The sequence below is a fragment of the Penicillium griseofulvum genome (assembly GCF_001561935.1).
Source record: "Penicillium griseofulvum strain PG3 chromosome Unknown contig_80, whole genome shotgun sequence".
Taxonomy (NCBI): Eukaryota; Fungi; Ascomycota; class Eurotiomycetes; order Eurotiales; family Aspergillaceae; genus Penicillium; species Penicillium griseofulvum.
Genome location: NW_024467471.1, coordinates 3,051,808 through 3,070,818, shown reverse-complemented (window position 1 = coordinate 3,070,818; position 19,011 = coordinate 3,051,808). Strand labels below are relative to the sequence as shown.

Here is a 19,011-nt window from a genome sequence, read left to right as displayed (position 1 = left end):
GGGCCTCGCCCTCGACCTGAAAATATCCCTGTAAGCGTTATGTTTTGAGATACAGGACATCCCCCACCTTTCCGCAGGTTGTATTCCTAACCCAGCCATTGACACCATCGAGCCTAGCACATTTTTGGGTGAAGTCCCTGTTGCGTGAGGTACTGGTTAAACAACGGATTATGATGTCATCCATCTGAGCTGGGGATATTACCTGAAGCCGACACCTAGTTCATGTCAGTGACAAAGTAAATGGTAATATTTGAAGATTATGAGTAAGTTACGCGGTCTACCCACCTTGAACGGTGCCATGGACTTTGAAAGCAATCTGAAGTAGATAGAACATTAGCATGGGAAACTTGTGGCTCTAGTTGTGTAGGCTGCCGATGTGCATAATAGCATAAAGCTGAATGGGATATATATCAAGGCACATACTCGTATGTTTGACATTTTCCTTAAATAATGAGGTTTGAAGAGTTGGTGGTGTCCAGGTGTAAAGTTGAAGTGTAGCCCTGGAGGTTGATGTCAAGCCTTGGAGAATATCGGGTGGAAAACCGTATACAATTCCGTCTCAGGCCAAAGTTATCATTAGAGACAAACCAGATACAACCTCGATTTATTATTATCTTAGATTCTTAATTTGATCTTTTACGTCTATAGCCATATACCTGAATAATACCCAAATTCATCTGATTAACACACAATGCCCAGCCCTGGGGGTGCTTGGCGCCCGCAAAGTTATTGCTTAACATCAAGGGTCAACCACTGTATATATGATATCCTTTGTGGAAGATGTAATCAGAATCTATATGACATTAACTCCATATGGAGTACCCATATTCCGTAGGATAATATGCCTTGACTATACTCGATATGATACTAGCGCTGATTGGGGGATCTACAACCTTCAAAGGGTTCCTCAATTGGAATTACATATTTTGATATGAAATGAAAATCAAGAGCTCCGGTATCGACTCTAGTTTAATTTTAATTTTAGATTGGAGATCCGTGTCGAGTTAGTATATGGGATTGAGGCCACATAGGGACCGAGTGGCGGCCCCTGAGTAAACACTGGAATCTCAACCATCTCCGCCTTCAACCTCTCCAAAACTTGCGCCGGCCATGCCACTGTTATAAAATGCCCTCTATTTTCGCCTGGCTTCGGCGGATCTACTCGCTAGACACCCTTGACACTCGTTTTACCTCCTCCGCAACCACTGCCGATACACGATCTTCCGCAAAAGATGCCCGCAATGCCGTCGCCCAGGGCGCGTCACCTTCCCTTTGGCGCACACCAGAATTCTTTGTCTACTATTTGTTCTTTATTATCCTTGTCCCGTTGATGTTCAAGACTGTCATCGATGTCTCGAAGGGTAAGTGTAGGCTGGAGAAAATGCCGGACCTTGAAATGCTGACTGGGGTTCAATCTCACAGAAAGCCACCCAAGCTACTCCACATACTCTCACCTTTTATCCCCCGGCTGGATCCCTGGACGTAAGGTGGTAAGTGTGCTACGCTCAGCGTACAGCTATCTACATCCATGAGGCCAGTTCCGACTGACATCATTGCTCCAATGCTCTTAGGACAACTCCGATTCACAATATGAAGGCTTCCGCGACAATATCCCTATACTTCTACTACTCCTAATCGCCCACCCTTTAGCTCGCCGTGTTTATCAGTCGTTCGCGAACCGATCGAAAACAGAAACGAAACAATTGAGCAATTCCGTGAATGGTGCGGCCGAGGCGCAACTTGAACAGCGAATGCGCTTCGACTTTTTGTTCGGACTAGTCTTCATAACAGCACTTCATGGAGTATCCGCTCTCAAAGTGTTGTTGATTCTGTACGTCAACTTCCGAATCGGCAGAGATCTTCCTCGTTCCTACGTGCCCACCGCCACATGGACCTTCAACATCTGCGTCTTATTTGCCAACGAATTGAGTGGTGGTTACTCTCTCGAGCGGATAGCGAAGTTATTCGCTCCCGGGTCTGGGACGTCAGAAAGTACGCCCACCGGGCTAGTCCAATGGGGTCAGACTCTAGATGATTTTGGGGGACTGATGCCGCGATGGGAGATCCTTTTCAAAGTCACTGTGTTGCGCCTCATCAGCTTCAACATGGATCACCACTGGAGTGCAGACTACCCCGCGGCAAGTCCAATTGAAGTAAGTCTTCCTGTGATCGATAGACCACCAACCCCCATATGACAATCAAACTTACCGAGTTCCACAAGAAGAAGCAACTGGACCCTGCGGCACTCTCTGACCGTGAGCGGGTCAAGATCCCCGCAGAACAAACCGCTTTTTCATTCCGCAACTACATCGCCTATGTACTCTATGCGCCTTTGTATTTGGCCGGTCCGATTTTGACATTCAACGATTACGTATCTCAGCAGCGATATACGCCGGCGTCACTCACTCGAGCTCGCATTATGATGTACGCTGTCCGCTTCGGCCTCACTCTGCTCTGCATGGAGCTTATCCTTCACTATATTTATGCGGTGGCAATCTCCAAAGCTGACCCGGACTGGTCCATCTTCACACCTGGGCAACTGAGCATGCTCGCATTCTTCAACCTGCACATAATCTGGCTGAAACTCCTCCTCCCTTGGCGATTCTTCCGTCTCTGGGCCCTCGTAGATGGAATTGATCCACCGGAAAACATGGTCCGCTGCATGTCCAACAACTACTCCGCCCTCGCCTTTTGGCGCGGCTGGCACCGCTCCTACAACCGCTGGATCGTCCGCTACATCTACATCCCACTCGGCGGTGGTGGCGGTGGACGGCGGGCACCTGGAGCACCCAAACCTGCGTCACCTCCTCGGTCTAACTTCATGGGCAAGTTCCTCCAAATTCGCAACTTTCTGCTGGTCTTTACCTTCGTCGCCTTATGGCACGATATCAACCTTCGCTTGCTCATGTGGGGCTGGCTCGTTACCCTCTTCGTTCTACCAGAAGTTTTGGGAGGCATGCTTTTCCCGGCTCATCGTTGGCGCTCTCGTCCCACTACGTATCGTGTCCTCTGTGGCATTGGCTCCGTTGGGAACGTACTCATGATGATGATCGCAAACTTGGTCGGCTTTGCGTTGGGTATGGATGGATTAAAGGATCTGCTTGCCGGCCTAACAGGCTCATACTCTGGCCTGGCGTACATGGTTTCCTGCTGCGTAGTACTTTTCGTCGGCGTGCAGGTTATGTTTGAGGTTCGCGAAGACGAGCTTCGTGCAGGCATCAACCTGAAATGTTGAGCCTTTTTACATAACCATCTTCAGCATGGAAATTTTAAAAACTTGATTTTGCCTATTGCGTAGAGCCTGGCTATAATGAGATAAAATATACACAAGTTTTGTTTTGGATGTCACATTAATATTTATCTATTGTACAGAATTTTTGGTATCAATTCATAAAGTCATCAAGAGAACAGGGCGAGGCCAAGCTCATTCTCAGTATACACGCACAAGCACACACACAAACCCCTAAAAGAAAGCACCACACCTTGAATCCTCATGAACCTTATAGCAATCCAATCCACAAGTCCTCAAATGACAACTCTTGCATCGAATCTTCCCCCAATACCCACACATACAACAAAATTGCCGTCCCGGCCGCCCCGACGTCGGCGGCTTCGCACGCGACGCATTATAAGAAAGCGGCGCCTCCGCCAGCAGCCGCTGCATAAGCCGATCAGAAGGCACAGGGGGCGCATACGAGCGCAGCAGGGGATCATTATCATATTCAGACTTGATAAGTTTCGGCTTGCGCGGCTCATCGTCAGTTTCCGCGTCCGTCTCCTGCGGCGTCGATGCACCGGTCATAGTACCCGCCGGACGTTTGATACCAGCTGTACTAGCCGGTGTCAAGCTGCGAGCCGCCTTGCCTCCCTTAGCCGCGATTATGGCGCCTCCCGCACCTTGCATGCCTGCTACGCCTCCGCTACCTGAGGATATGGCTGCTTCTTCGTCGTCTAGGTGGTTCCGGAAGGTCTTTTGGGATTGGAGGATGCGGCGGACGTTCGAGGTGGTTTTTGCTCGTGTGCCGCGTGCGCCGGCTTCGCGGGCTTGTTTCACGGGTGCTGGGATGGACACATCGCGCTGGTTCTCGCGGTCTAGTTCGGCGATGTGGCGGGCGATTGCGTTCGCTTGTCGCGAGGAAATATCGCCGCCTTTGCCGGCGTCGCGGATGCCGCGTTTGCGGCCTAGAGTTGGGGCCATCGCTTGGGTGGGGTCGAAACCCCGGGTTGGGGCGTAGGACCAGCCTGGTGTGGCTGTTGATGTGTCCGATATGAGTTCGACGCGAAACATTTTGAGATTTGGGGTGTTGGGATGTTCTGATGATGCGGAAGTGGATGATGGGGGAGTTTGTTGGAGATCATAAAATGTTTGTTTTGTTTGCATTGGAGCTAGGTAGTTGGAGAGAGGTACAGGGCTATAATGATTTTGAAGATTTAGGTCAATTACAAAGGAAATGCTGATATTCGAAAAGCCGGGACTAATCTCATGCAAAAAGTAAAACAAAAAAGCTATGCCCTGGTCATTAAGAGAGTGACAATGGGCTTCATGTCCAGGTTGACAAGCTTCATGCACAGAAAACAAACACACCCAACACCATAATAAATACACATATCAAAGGCACTTATTTCACTTTCACTTATTTCTTCTGCAGCTTATCAACCCTGGTCTCCAGTTCTGTAATGTATGACTGGAGCTTGATGGTAGCCTTTTGAAGTGCCTAGCAGACAGTTAGTTCTACAACCTAATTTCGAGAAGGAATAGGGAGGCTCTCTTCGAGCCCGGGGATCAGCAGCTAGAGACATACCGCAATGTCATCAGACAGCATCTCATTGGCCAGTCGGTACTCTGCTAGGATGTAAAAGTACACTGACGCGCCAGCGGCGACAGATCCAGTCAGGAAACCAAAGACACTACCGGATATTAGCAAGATTGCCTAAAAATTTGCGACCATTTCAAAATGGATTAGAAAAGAAGTTCTCATACCCTCCTCGGAAAGCTCCAACAGGCTTGCTTGACGGTAGCGGCGCGGCGGACTCCCAGCGAGCGCGGGATGATGAGAAGGACCGAATACCAACGCGTCCCCGCAAAGGAAGAAAGATCTTTGTCCCAATGGGCATATTGACAATGTTATTTCAATTGTGGGAAATTTATGGATTGTTTGTGGAAAATGGTGGCAAGGGGAAATTGTTGGAAAGTGACGTTGATGAATTGCGGAGGTCCGGGCGGCTCGGAACCTGGAGACCTGAGGCCTTTTATATACAAACAAGGGAGAGACTACAGCCACATAAGAAGATTATATTTAGGATTTAGGATCAGCAATATCTAGTAAGAAAACTAAAGTTGATTTATTGCTTCGCTTAATTGGCCATTGTGCTCTCGTTGAAGAGATCCGCCAACAAATCATCCCGGCACACTGTCACATCTACGCTGCCCATGCCGTACGTACTCTCAAACACATAGATACTCAACCGAGCGAAGAATGGTCGGAGAACCCGCTCGATAATCTCATCCTTGGCCGTCTCTCGGATCCAGTCTGAGATAAGCCATGGCCGCTTAAGACCACTGTGAGCCTGTGGCTCGTTGGTCTCTGTGGGGACAGTGGGTGAGCCTGCACTACGCGGACCGAAAGTATGAGAAACTTCATCTGCGAGAGCGATGGGCTCCCATCGGTCGGGTGGATAGACCGCATCAATCGTGTCGGTTACGAAAAGCCATTCAAGGAGCTGGAAATCATCTGGCGCGAGGACAAGTAGTACATCGAGAAGCTTGCACGCTTGAAGCAGCGAGTAAGAGTTGTAAAGCTCTGGCTGAGAGCCCTGGGGTACTGCGGAGATGGCTTCTTGTAGTTCTGTGTTGATCAGAGGCCAGAATGGCGCCATGGTCGAAGTAGAAGTCTTGAGTGCGACTGCTCGAAGGACCATGAACACTTCCGCCCGAGTGGCAGAAGATGGCGACGAGGAGCTGGTGGCCGCAAGAAGATCTTCCAGTTTCTGAAGCAATGCCGGCAATTCACCAACAAAGTAATCATCGCTCGCGGAAAGCACGAGTAGCGCGATTCGCCGGAGGTTGAGCTGAGCTTTGCGATCGGCTTCCAACCGGGCCGCAGAGGCTCCTACGCCGAACATGATACCCGCTGAGCTTGGGGGTGGAAGGCGGACAAGAAGCTCGAGTAGCCTTTCCTTGTCGGCAAGAACCCACTGGCGCAGCAGGTCCATCCAGCTGGTCCTTACCAAATCCAACTGCAATCCAAAGAATCGGGCATCATTAAACGCATCGGATATGTCCTTTTTCCACATTTTCGCAGCAGCTGGTACTTTTGCCATTTGCTGTAGAAGAACCATCACATTACGATTGAGATTGTTAGGGAACAGACGTGACCGAATGAGTGGGCCCACTACGTTAGTCGAGACACCAGTAATGGCGGTGTTGATCCGATCTGAATCACCCAGGGTCGTGATAAACGACGGCATAGAGACTGCTAGAATGCTGAGCATGTCATCGGGCCCAGTATGAGAGACCGAGGTACGATCATGCTCGTTCGAAGATCTTGCCATAGACCCATTGTCTTGGTTGAGACCTAGGGGCTTGCTGGTAAAGACTGCCGTAAGTAGTCGTAAAAGAACATCCTGCGATATAGTTGTTAGTGACGATGGTAGGACTAGTAGCGAATATACTTACTCCAAGTTCCTTCCGCATACGGCGGTCCTCGCCAAAGGTTGTATTCTCCAATTTCACCCCCAAAATAGCCGCGAATTCAATCAAACGTGGAAGGATCTGCCGGTGCGGGAAAGGATTGCTAAGAACGTCGCGCAAGAAAGTTGTGCAGTCCGTCCAAATCTCATCAAGGACATCATCGTCCAGTGAGCGGGCATAAGTAACCAAAAAGCTAGCAAGCTCGGACTCAGAGAGATTGGATGTCAACGAGGACTTCCGGCTAGGATCCAAGGCACTGGGATTAGTGCGAGTGTAAATTGCATTGAAGATGGCAGGGATGGTGATTTTTGGGCTTGACCCGTCGAGTGTATGGAGGAGATTGAAGATAAGTGACGCTGTCTCCGTGTCAGCCTTACTCCACATTTCCACCAAGGTCTCAAGACATTCAAGTGCCTCTGCGGTGAAAAAGTGCTCCAAGATTCGCCGTGAGCGATTTCTCATTCGCAACGAGGTGTATTGGAATGAGGCCAGAGATTCGCAATCAGGAGGAGAGCCACTGTGATCTCCCGCACCCCATGCCCAGATAGAGAAGCATAAGCGAACGGCATCCTGGAAACAGAGAAGAACAGTTAAACGGTCGTTGGCGGTATTTGGGCGATTTTGTCCGCCTTCCGAATTGAATACCCCAGACACCATGTTTCCAAAAAAGCCCTGCGCTTGGTCAGGGCTCTTGACTGCTGGGACGTTGGACTCTTCCATAATGAGACGTTCGTGAGCATTCGCGATACAAGTCTCGAGGCCACTCAGAAGAGCAATTGTGACATGCTCAGAACGGTCCTGCGGCCAATCCTCTGTTTGCTGGAAGGACAGTTGAAGTCTGCCATATGATGCTCGGATTTCCCTGCAGAAACATTCCACAAGCATCAATAGGATCTGAAATATAGAACCTGAGTATAGTGGGAGCACCTCGCAGAGCAACACTATCCACTTGTCAACAATTTCTCGGGATTTAGGTGAGCTGATTCCCTTTAAAAGACAATCTAGAAGCCGCTCTGGAGGCTGCGGTAGCTGAGGTAGCGATTGTCTCCTGTCTCCCTTGTCACTGTGGAAAGACAATATTGAAGGACTGGTCAGCCGATCTCGAGAGCCAGCTCGGAAATGTTTCGGCCGAGGTGGGGGTGGTGGTAGATATGCTTGCGCAAATCGAACCTTCAGAGCAGCAAGGAGTGCGTCGATTAGTGCACCCTGCACCGCAATACTGCCCCCATCGGAAGAGACAAGGAGGCGTTCCACTAAGAAATCATCAATGCCAGACTCCACTAGTTCTTCCGCTCCGGGCCCAAGAAGAAGTTGCCGCATGAGCTGGAGTGCGTCTTTATGTAGTCGTTCACCATCTAGATTAACTTCCATAGGAGCTGGGGGTTGTGTGCTGACGATTCGAAGAGACGCCTCAAATATGGCAGAATGGAGACTTTTGACGTCTGCGTTTTCTGCCCAAGAATCCATATTAGCATTGAAATTGTTTCGCGAGAAGAGAAATTACCCACCTTCTGGTTTAGATGTCTCTATGCGCTTCTCATTGCCTAGCACATGAGTAAGAAGCGCGACCCATCCATTTTGCGAGAGCGCGGAGATAATGTTAGAGGCTGTCTGTAACAAATAATCACACTCTTTATAGTCATCTGGGGAGATTGAGTGACTATCTGTCGTGTTCCCGCTGGTTTCATCATGTTCAGAAAGCTCGTCAAGATTTGAGATCAGCACATGGAAAACCCTGGTAAAATATTAGATATAAATAACGCGTTAGGATGAGAAGCCGACTTACTTGTGGATAGATGGCAAGTCTTGCAGCCATAGTTGAACGCTCTGTGAACTATCGCTTGACTCTTGGGAGAGAAGATCAAGGACAATGAAAAGCGGACGTTCAAGCATAGAGCACTGATAAGAGAACAGGGTCCCTCCAACATCAAGCACTTGTTTTGGTGGCTGCTCATGTGTGTTATGATGACTATGGTTCCACAAGACGTAAAACCGCTCGGCTTGTTGCTCAGACGAGAGGTGGTGGGATGATGCAGTTGACACATTGACCATTAAAGCTGTTAGGGACGCCTCGACAAGGTGGTCAATCCAAGAAATTGAGTGCAGGAGCCACAAACAGCGGACGGCTTCCACGTGGAATTTTGGACTAAGGGGGGATAAGTACCACCAAAGCTGATTGACAAGAGGCGTAATCAGATCGCAAGCATCCTCATAGCTGACGTAGAAGCCGGGGGTGTGAATGAAAAATAAACTCGTCACCGTCGAAGCAATTGTCGATATGACTGAGAAGGAGGCGGTTGTCGGCTTGTCCTTCCCTGAACCAAGTCGTGTAGAGAGCGCTTCGTACAATTTACGGTCCCGTAGAACGCGGGACTTTGGAAGCTTCTTCAGCAAAGCCACAAGGATATCCAGGGGTTCATGAACAGATAGGTTGCCATCGTGGCTTTCCAGCGCCGCAATAGCTAATTCGTGAGCTTCTCGAATGATCATTTCGCCAAGATTCTTGGGGGCGTAGGGAAGAGGTGGAAGCTCCAAGCTATTTTTGCTTTGTTCATAGAATCCGTGGACAGTTTCCAAGATATCAGTACCGCGGCCCTTTGTGTCATTGCTAGAAGTCTTTTCAGATCCCGTCTTTCTCGAGAACGCACGCTCTGTGAGTAAACCAGTCAACGATTTCAGAACATTATTCAATGCAGCGGTCACGGCCTGTTTTTTGGCAGTGCTCTTCTTGGATGAAATCTCTCTCATCTTCACGAGCACTGATAATGTTAGTAGAGGCACATGGATCTGAACCATGTCCTCCTCGCGCACATTGAAATTCTCAATGATGAATTGTGCGAGATCCAAGTCGCGCAACACTTGGTCGCTATCAACGTCGACATCAGAAGATTGGAAATCAACCAATCCCAGAAGCTCAGAGAATATTACGCCACTTTCAACGCCATCAAAAAAGGCGCTCGCACTGCGGAAGACCTCTTCAAAGTGGTTTTTGGGGGCAGTGGATTCATATGCCTGAACACTGCGTACAGTGGGCAAGAAAACTGCAGGGACAATGTATCCACCAATTTCCCAGCGATCCATTAGCGACAAAGCTATGCGAAAGGGTTTCGTTCTATCGGACGGAATACTCGGTGCCTGTTTAATCATATCCAGTAGGCCAGTGACTAATGGCTGTAAGCCTACCCGGCTGAAGTATTGTGATTGTGTGAGTTCCTTTCCATCAATGGAGGCAGATCGAGCGGTGTCCGATGAGAATTTTCGATCATCCGCCGAAGAGCTATCGTTTGGGGAATCTGGTCCCAAGAACCAAGCCCAGAGTCGGCGGTTCAAGCTCATGTCTCGCCGAGTGACCACTCCCACTGCTGCAATTACCAACGTCCGAAGATCACTAGCCGCAATTTTGCTTTGCAAAATCGGAGAGCTGAGTGGGAGATGGGTGACAAGAAGATCAAGGAAGTTACGTTGGACAAGGAGCTGGTCGTCGTATAAGCCCGATGCAACACATCGAATCAAGAGGCCAGGCTCTGGTAGAATGACAGAGTCTGCTGCGGCCAATATCTCAGGTGGGATGTTCTGTGGATCGCTCCCACCAGCCGTGCTTGACCGACGATCTGAGATACCTAGCTTCGGGAGATAACGGTTCAAATATGCGAGGACGCCAAGCCGCCGACTAGGGTTCGTGATAGATGCGAGAAAGAGACATTGCCAGAAATACTGTCCAGATGCCCCGGCTTCAGACGTCCTTTGTGTTTCAAGTTGTCCAGCAGCGTCTCGCAATTTATTAATCGTGCGTAGTGTTGGCTCAAAATCGTCACTTGTTTCCTCTTCGAGGCCTGGAAGTAGGGCTAGAATTATTGCTTTCAAGGCGGGCCGAATAGCCCATGGTTCTAAATCAACGATATATCCTTCGACCAAAGACAAGAACAATGGGCGGACGGTAAGAGAGGCGAAAGTCAACGTTGGCGCAAGGCCAGGGAGATACAAAGGCAGGTCGTGCGATAATCCCTCGAGCTAGTTGTAAACAGATGCATCAGTAAACACAATATCAGCCTTTCAGAGGGCCACCCATACCTTTATCAATCCGAATATGTACGTGTAGACTTCAAGTGTCTTTTGGTGCACGCCTGATGGCAACGAGGGATTCAAGCACTGGGCGAGTCGCTTCGACACTAATACTTTATGAGGGACGACAGGCTGATCGGGTGGATGGGTTTGGAGTGCCTAAACTTGATCATTAGCGAGCCTACACAGCATTGCCACTTATTGAGCGAGCTCACTTTCAAAAGGCGACCGAGGAACGAGATATAGTCGGCCCATTCTTGGAGAGCATTGTCGAAGAGCGAAAGCGCTCGTTCAACACTAGATGCATATCGGCGATAGTTCTTGTCTTTTTTGAGGGACCCTATAACAACCAAATATAATTAGATACAGTACTCTCGTGCGATTCTTTGAGGGAACATGCCTTCCTTGCCTTGTAAACGGGAGCGTGTCAAGAAGCTCTCGGAGCTTGCGGGGGAGTTCGACCTCGGAAAGGCGCTGGGATCAAGGCTCATGGTGCCAGAAACGGACGTAAAATTGTTGTAAAGACTCTGAACTACCCTCCGTCATATTTAGGACATTGAGGATGACCCTATGGGAAAGGGAGTTGGTAGCTGAATGTTGACTAGGAGACACGCAGGCGGCCACGTTCAATTGTTTTGTTCCGCCTTGGGGAAGCTCCGACTCGCCGACGTCAACGTCTAGCAACTATTAAATCGACAACACAACTGATCAGGGACTCCGAATATTCAAATTAAGCAATGTGCATCTAATTACCTGAAGACCCGCGACGAGCGACCGCCTCAAAAAGCGCATGCCCGCAGCGGGGATGAATACACAGCAAGACCCAAAGACCGACGGCCAACAGCCTGTCGAGCCCTCCAAGCAACTGTATATTTCCAAGCCGTCAAGCCCAGAATACAATGGGCGCAGTGATAGCTCAGAGGGAGAGCGGCCGCCTTTACCTCCGCGACCAAATACGTTAAGTCTATTGAATGATGAAACGGGCTCTCCGGCAACTCTACAGGCAGGGGCAACGACAGCTATCTCACGGACCGATATCCAGACACAATTACCCGAGGCCACTGAGAGCGCTTACTCGACATTGGCTGTTCACAGTCCGGCCCAGGCTCCAAAGGCCAGGGCGAGCCTCAGCCAGTTGGCGAGCGCGCGGGGCAGCGAAGCTGGTGACTCCACTAGCATTAGAAGCTCAATCCCAAATGGCGATTCTGGTGACGTTGAATCGCTATTCATGGACTTTGCTACTACAGCACCCAGTAGCCAAAAACACGAAGCCATAGGTCTACTTGACTTCCCTGAATTTGCAGCCGACGATATAGACGACGATGGTATCGTAAGCGAATTTGAAGCGGTTGGCGAGCTTAATGAGGAAGGTGACAATGAAGGTTTGGGTCAATAAATACTCATCTCTTTGTTCCAAATACTAACGCGTATCAGAGTTACTACTCCAGCGGTGGAAAGCAAAGCGCAAGCACTATATCATCCTCTCCGCCGCCGGGAAGCCGATTTGGACAAGGCACGGTGACAGCGGCTTGATATCTGGGTATGTCGGCGTCATTCAGACCATTATTTCATTTTATGAAGAAGCAAATGATCACCTACGAGGCTTTTCCGCTGGCGACACTAGATTTGTTGTATTGACACGAGGATCGTTACATCTTGTCGCAATCAGCCGTATGATGGAGAGCGACAATCAGCTGCGGCTTCAACTAGAGGCATTGTATATGCAGATCTTATCTACATTAACACTGCCTTCTTTGACCCATCTCTTCTCGGTGCGGCCTTCTACTGATCTATCGCGGCCCTTGCAGGGTTCGGAGTCCCTTCTCTCATCTCTGGCAGACAGTTTCACGCGAGGATCTCCATCTACATTGCTATCGGCTTTGGAGTGTCTGAAAATCCGCAAACAACACCGACAATCGATCAGCAATGCACTTCTGAAAACCAAAGCTAAGAGTCTGCTATACGGCTTGCTTGTGGCCGGCGGACGGCTTGTCAGTGTTATCCGACCGAAGAAGCACTCCTTACATCCTGGCGATCTACAGCTCTTATTCAACATGGTTTTTGAAGCCGACGGAGTGAAAGCTGGCGGCGGAGAAAGTTGGATCCCTGTCTGTTTGCCTGGTTTCAACAGCAGCGGTTATCTATATATGTATGTGAGCTTTCTTGACATTCGCGATGATATCGAAAATAGCGCAGATATCACCAAAGACGAGTCTGTTGCCATTGTCCTTATCAGTGCGGACAAAGAGGCTTTCTTTGAGATGCAAGGGATGCGTGATGCTCTTGTGGAAGTAAGATCGAACAATTCCCACCCAATCAACATGGAACGTGGTACTAACGATACAATAGCAAATGGAAAGAAATGGCAGTCTGAAGGAGATCAAAACTGCAATTGACAATGGCCGACCCGCAACTACTGATATAGTTCCTGGAACTGTGCTCCATCATTTCCTTTACAAATCACGCGCAAACGTACAATTTACCATGTCATCGTATGCCCCTGAATTTTCCTCGGTTACTCGACGACGAAGGTGAGCAATACCCTGCTGTTACTGAATGCTTGTAATCTCAAATGATTCTGACTGTCTGTAGATTGATGTCGATGTACAACAACTTGCATGCGAGCATCCACGCCAAGAATACCCACGTTAAAGTTCATCACTGCGTTTCGCGGTCAGCCACTTCCTTCGGATGGGTAACCCCTGTATTCGAATTCTATTGTATCGCTGAGCCGAACACTAATCGAAATGCGCTTGCCCAAAGCGCTAGCAAAATTGCTCAGTGGGTACAACGTGAGGAAGAGAGGTTATTCATCATTGGCGGTGCGGTACGTGCTTTGTCTCCCTCGATGAGTATTACAGCAAAGAGTGGGAAAACTGATCATATTGAACAGGTTTTCTGATATCTCCCGATACTTTCACTCCCAGAAAATGAAGAAAGTTCTCTGTATATACTATTTCCTGATTTATTATACCCAATACTACGTCCGTGTCAACTAGACATATTCCCTTGTGACGTATCTTAGTCTCTACATCTCAAATTCTGTTGTGAAATTTACTGGTAGGTATCTGAGTATATCATGTTGCTAAAATAAATCCATAATACATACGAAATGAGAGACGGTGCATTTGTCTTAATCAATCGTGTCCTCTCTCAGGTTGAAGAGTTGGCGCATGATCTCACCCGACTTGCTGCGCAGCGCATCGTGATACATGGTGTTGGTGATGAACTGCTTGGAGTTCTTGATCTTGGCAGCAGTGGCTGTGGCCAGGTCAAAGTGGACATACATATCATCAATGTAGGTTGCAGCATAGACCGGCACCTCATTTTTGGCTAGTTGAGCCTCGTCGTATAGGGCCGGCCATTCGTCTGTTGTAGCTAGGATTTCAGCTGCTTCCTTGAGCTCTGAAAGTTCCGAGTAGGACTCGAACATATCCTTGAAGACCTAGGGGGAAAATTGGTTAGATCTTTTCGAGGATTCTGGACTGGGTTAGGCTATTTACCATCTCGCCGGTGAAGTAAATCTCAGGCAGCGAGTCATCGATCGAGAATTGTGGGTTGCTGGCGCGCAACCTGTCTGCAGCCCAGAGGGATGGCTTTCTATATTCATTGTTAGACGCAGATATGTCTTGGAAAGTGGACAGCACAGGAAGCTTATTATTACCCTTGGCAATAGATTGATTCATGCAGGATTGCATAAATGATGTTCTTGTCCATACCTCCATTGCCGTCAATCACAGAAAGAGTTGGCAGAGTAAGGAATCCGAACATCTCCAAATCATTAATCACTCTGACAACAATGTCTAAATTTGGGTTAGCATCTGTGCTGCTTTTCACCATACAAAGCAAAGCTTACCGTGTAGACTGTCCAAACCACCTAGGCCGTGTTAGCTTTAATAGCCTAATTTCCTGAATCGAGCGTCTTACCGTGAAACCCAAGCAAAATGCCCAGTTGCTGGAAGCGAGCTGCAGTGAGCAATCCGGATGGCAATGCAACCTTGTTTTCGGTCAGGTATTGCATAATATTCTTGACACGGTCCACATCCTCAGGGTATTTCTCGTAGTAAGCCTCGTTCCTCTCCTTGACCTTCGCTGTTTTTGGGTCAGTATCACGGATAAACCACGGCGAGAGAACAGAGGAGCGCACCATAGGTCTTGGCATAGACAGGATCGGGCCCGTTGATAAGAGGGGGAAGGCCACCAGTAAGGAAAGCTTCTCTCAGTCCCTCCGGGCTGGAAGTTTAGAGGTATCAGTGGAATGATCAAGACCCAAACATGAAGATCAATGACTTTCAGGACTTACAACTTTGACAGGTAAGTCACGGCACAGAAGCCACCGAAACTTTGCCCAAGGATACTCCACCGGCGCTGGTCAGCCGGATAGTCCTGTGTCAAAATATTACGAATGGCTTCGCAATCACGGACAATGCTGTCTGCACGGAAGTTCTTGAGATATTCGGCCTGTTTGATTGCATCTCCCTGACGGGCAAGGGTTCCCGCTGTGAGGGTCGAGCTGAGGCCAGTGCCTCGTTGATCCAAAAAGAGTACCTAGAGAATGAGCATAAATCTAACGATAGAATGTATAAAAGGCATGACACACTTGATAACCCTTGCTGAGCATGAATTCAACCCAGGGGTAAGACTGCGGGGCACCACATCCAAAGCCAGGGCCACCTTGCAGGTAGACCAGCCAAGGAAGCTTGCCTTCTTTAGCTTCCTTGCCCTCTTCTTTAGTAGGCTCAATAGGTTTATTCAATCGACTGACACTTCGTGCAAAGAGCCTCAGTGTATCCCCAGTGGGCTTGCTGTAGTCCACAGGGACGTCGAAGAACAGCTCGGAAACCCGAAGTTTGCCTAGATAAGGTCAAATTGGTCAGTTTTGAAAACAGTGTGCTAACTAGTGACAATTTATAAGATAATACACACCTGAAACATTATGGAAACGTCGATCGATTAGTCTGGCGGCCATAACTGCGGTGTTGATGCGGACTAAAATGAGGGCGCGTTGGCGATAAGCCGCTTTGCGGAGAAGCGTACCATTTTTTTTAGTCGGGACCTTGCAAGCTCCCAGCCGAGCAAACGAAGTTTTGTGTTTTTCCTTTTGTCTACTTCTATTTCATTTGTCTTTCATAAAGGGATGAGTACTATTGTCACTTAGTTATGGATGATTAGGACAGCCTTGAAAATAACATTGGTTATACTACCAGGGCTGTCTATAGGTATACATAGCTATGTCTACCTAGGTAGTATCGAATATAATTATGTTGGATGCTGTGTTCAATACGACTATATTTTAGTATGTCTTGGGATGAATACATTGTAGCGAATCGACATTAGGCGTTCAGGGAAAGAGTATTTCTCCATCTTGTCCAGAAACGGAACATTGAACTGGCCATTTTCAACTTGAGGCCGTACCTGAGTGTTTGTTGGCCGCGAGCTGCCGGCCTCCCTTTAGCAGTAGTAGAGTCGCTGGGAGCTGAGCAGCCGCAAATCCGATCATGACAATCAGCTGCGTATTAAAACTACTAGCGAAAACATTCTTCACATCCGCCTGTAGATGGGGAGATAGAGACTTTATCGATCTCACATTCTCAAGGAGTAAGTGCAGTTCGTGCGACGTCACAACACCCTGCAAACGCTGCGCTAGACGGCCGTTTAATATATTAGATGCAATGGCAAGACCAATAGCACCGCCAAGGAAACGGATTTGAACCACTGTGCCAGTGGCAATTGCTACAACAAAAAGTGAAGGGCCAGTTAGTCAATGTACCAGTCACTTCAATGTCAAGAAATTTCTCGGGAGAACACATACCCAGGTCTCTGTCTTCGACTATATATGGTGTCGACAGCACCAAGATGCCCATTGTCAGACCCATTCCCGTCCCAGCAATGACTAGGTAGCCAATATCTGTTGCGTGAAAGCCCCTAGAGGTGGCAATGGTTGAGAGAAGCCCAATACCAACAGTGTGAACTGTACATCCCACGAGCAGGGTATAAATAAACGGGATGCGTCCTCTAGAGCTAGCAATGTTGACAACGGCCGCTGAAATTGCCGCAACAGCAGAATACCCAATCAAATAAATACCAGCATCCAAAGGCGACTTGTCTAACAGAAGCTGGGCTTGCTGTGGAACATATACTAGGACAACATTGTATGGTGCGCCGATGACAAACGAAGAACTAAAGGGGTGTCAGAAAAACGCTGCACGATATAGGTGACCTTTAAATTGACCCACATGAGAATTCCTATCCATGGACGATCAAAAAGCCAACGCTTGGGAAATATTGGGTCTTTGCCTGGTATGCCCGAGATGTACCATTCCCAGACAAAGAAAGCAATCCAGGCAAGACCAGTAAGCACAAGGAGCGCAATTGCATCCCTCGAGGACCATGAGAATGCCAGGTTGGTTTCGTTCAAGACAGCGACTATTAGAAATGAGCCAGCCATCATCAAAAGCGACCCAATTATATCCAGATTAGCAAATGAGCGATATGAGGCTCGTGTTCGAAATGAAGGAGTGTGCTGGTCAAGGCCAAAATTTTTAGGCATTGCAACGATGATAACAACGATCGCAATAAAGCACAATGGTGCACTGATGATTTAATTAGCATACTTTTTTCAACATAGGTTCTCAGCATTCACATACTTGACGAGGAAAGTCCACCGCCATGTTGAGCCTTCTGCAAGAGCGCCTCCGATTATTGGGCCTATCAGAGACGCAAAAATAAGGCAAAATGACATGAGACCGCTGTAGGTTGGAAGCTTCGATTTAGGAGCTATCTCGTAGATGCATAGGGTTGTCAATGCATATGCACCAGCACCTCCAATTCCTTGAAGTGCTCGGAATATTATGCTGCCTCAGTAGTTAGCCTTTGGACAAGAAATGAGGGCAGAACTGCGTTAGACATACAGTTGGTCAACTGTATGAGCACACCCACACCCAATAGAAAACGCGAGTAGAATAACAAGAGAAGCGATTGTGGTTTGTTTCCTGCCAACTATATCGCTGATTTTCGTCCATATTGCCATAGACCCTAGGAGTAATGGGCATTAGTACTTGGGGAAGGTATTTGGTACTTTCGGAGACATAGATTTGGGGGAGGGGAAAAAAAAAACAAAGTGAAGAGGAATAATAGAATCGGTATTTGGATCATACCTGTGTAGGTGGCCAGATATCCAGTAATAATCCAGCTTCTCTTCTCGAAGCCTTCTAGGTCATCTGTGATACTCGTGAGAGCCGAGCTTACAATTGTGACATCCAAATTAGAGAGAAAAAATCCAATCAAGAGTCTATAGATTATCAGCCTTAATTGAAAACCCTATGTCAGTTTTACTGAGCACATACCCTGTGGTGGTAAGCACCAGTCTCCATCCTGTCGGGTAAACGATTTCACTTCCTGGAGACGGTGCTCTCTGTGCCGGCCCCTTTTCTTGGTTGCGCCCCCTAGCGTGGTCTTTATTGGCTTGGTTCGAGGTTGGCTCTGCAAATTTGATATGACTAGACATGTCGGCCTTTCAACGATAGGTGCTTCAAGAATAGGTGAAGTCTGAAGTGGCAGCCATTGTTGCAATGAGAGAAAGTTTTGAACGTGACTGTCAATGTAGGACCAAGCCCCGCGTTATCTTCACCCCAGGGGCTTCATGTGGAACGCAGGAGACGCGCGATGATAGAATGTGGATTATTTATCTGCATAAGAAGAGTGATCTGCGCCGATCATTGAACCTAGATACGCCGGATTGTATATGGCTTGGCATAAATTTGCTTTTCTGGGGCATGCGCTACTGAAATTGGAATTTTTAAATGCTTTTCTGAGTCTTTTTCGCCGTTTTTTTGAAATTGCGACATGTTCTGGAAGAGGCGATTGCCTTGATAATAGGCATTGGTCAGACCCGTTTTATTTTCGTCCGAGACAGATTCTCCTTACTCAGGGCTGATTATGTACCCCTAGGGTAGGCATACACTATATACAACATAAGGTCGTTCAGTGTCGTCAAGTAAGGACTTGTGCACTGTCGTAGATTCGGAGAGTGACGCGGACTTGTAGTGACTTAGCAACAAGTAGGCGAAGTCAAGATGAAACCTCCCGTACCTTCGCTGTTCGACCACGCTGATCATACTGACCCCTATCACTATTCCTGTTACACAAAACAAACAGCATTTATCACGTCGACCATTGAACTATGCCCTTGCACTATTCCACAGATCATGTGTTGCAATGGTGAGATCTTTGAGTGCCCTATGTCTTTGGATGGAGTT

At 48.2% G+C, this 19,011-nt stretch overlaps 6 protein-coding genes across 6 annotated transcripts; 2 read left to right on the top strand and 4 right to left on the bottom strand.

Annotated features, from left to right (window-relative positions):
• Positions 1-1,126: 1,126 nt before the first annotated feature.
• On the top strand, positions 1,127-3,235 carry PGRI_021260 (putative glycerol:H+ symporter (Gup1); the record flags this gene model as incomplete). The annotated part of the gene is made up of 4 exons (XM_040789839.1): positions 1,127-1,361; positions 1,423-1,490; positions 1,572-2,153; positions 2,222-3,235. The coding sequence occupies 4 exons, from the start codon at positions 1,127-1,129 to the stop codon at positions 3,233-3,235; spliced, it is 1,899 nt and encodes a 632-aa protein (XP_040646792.1).
• Positions 3,236-3,463: 228 nt separating this feature from the next.
• Positions 3,464-4,288, bottom strand: PGRI_021250 (putative HIT finger domain protein; the record flags this gene model as incomplete). The annotated part of the gene is made up of 1 exon (XM_040789838.1): positions 3,464-4,288. The coding sequence occupies one exon, from the start codon at positions 4,286-4,288 to the stop codon at positions 3,464-3,466; it is 825 nt and encodes a 274-aa protein (XP_040646791.1).
• Positions 4,289-4,634: 346 nt separating this feature from the next.
• Positions 4,635-5,115, bottom strand: PGRI_021240 (uncharacterized protein; the record flags this gene model as incomplete). Its single annotated transcript, XM_040789837.1, has 3 exons — positions 4,635-4,715; positions 4,803-4,908; positions 4,982-5,115. The coding sequence occupies 3 exons, from the start codon at positions 5,113-5,115 to the stop codon at positions 4,635-4,637; spliced, it is 321 nt and encodes a 106-aa protein (XP_040646790.1).
• A 240-nt stretch (positions 5,116-5,355) lies between these two features.
• On the bottom strand, positions 5,356-11,244 carry PGRI_021230 (dopey family protein; the record flags this gene model as incomplete). The annotated part of the gene is made up of 7 exons (XM_040789836.1): positions 5,356-6,624; positions 6,677-8,142; positions 8,200-8,426; positions 8,478-10,702; positions 10,763-10,912; positions 10,969-11,050; positions 11,126-11,244. 7 exons carry the CDS (start codon positions 11,242-11,244, stop codon positions 5,356-5,358), a joined length of 5,538 nt encoding a protein of 1,845 aa, XP_040646789.1.
• Positions 11,245-11,543: 299 nt separating this feature from the next.
• On the top strand, positions 11,544-13,655 carry PGRI_021220 (guanine nucleotide exchange factor MON1; the record flags this gene model as incomplete). The annotated part of the gene is made up of 5 exons (XM_040789835.1): positions 11,544-12,135; positions 12,188-13,044; positions 13,103-13,284; positions 13,346-13,580; positions 13,647-13,655. 5 exons carry the CDS (start codon positions 11,544-11,546, stop codon positions 13,653-13,655), a joined length of 1,875 nt encoding a protein of 624 aa, XP_040646788.1.
• A 231-nt stretch (positions 13,656-13,886) lies between these two features.
• Positions 13,887-18,260, bottom strand: PGRI_021210 (proline iminopeptidase; the record flags this gene model as incomplete). Its single annotated transcript, XM_040789834.1, has 15 exons — positions 13,887-14,198; positions 14,257-14,353; positions 14,418-14,556; positions 14,610-14,630; positions 14,681-14,845; positions 14,901-14,986; positions 15,057-15,301; positions 15,354-15,607; positions 16,169-16,486; positions 16,566-16,933; positions 16,990-17,346; positions 17,401-17,607; positions 17,665-17,788; positions 17,911-18,044; positions 18,100-18,260. The coding sequence occupies 15 exons, from the start codon at positions 18,258-18,260 to the stop codon at positions 13,887-13,889; spliced, it is 2,988 nt and encodes a 995-aa protein (XP_040646787.1).
• Positions 18,261-19,011: the final 751 nt, after the last annotated feature.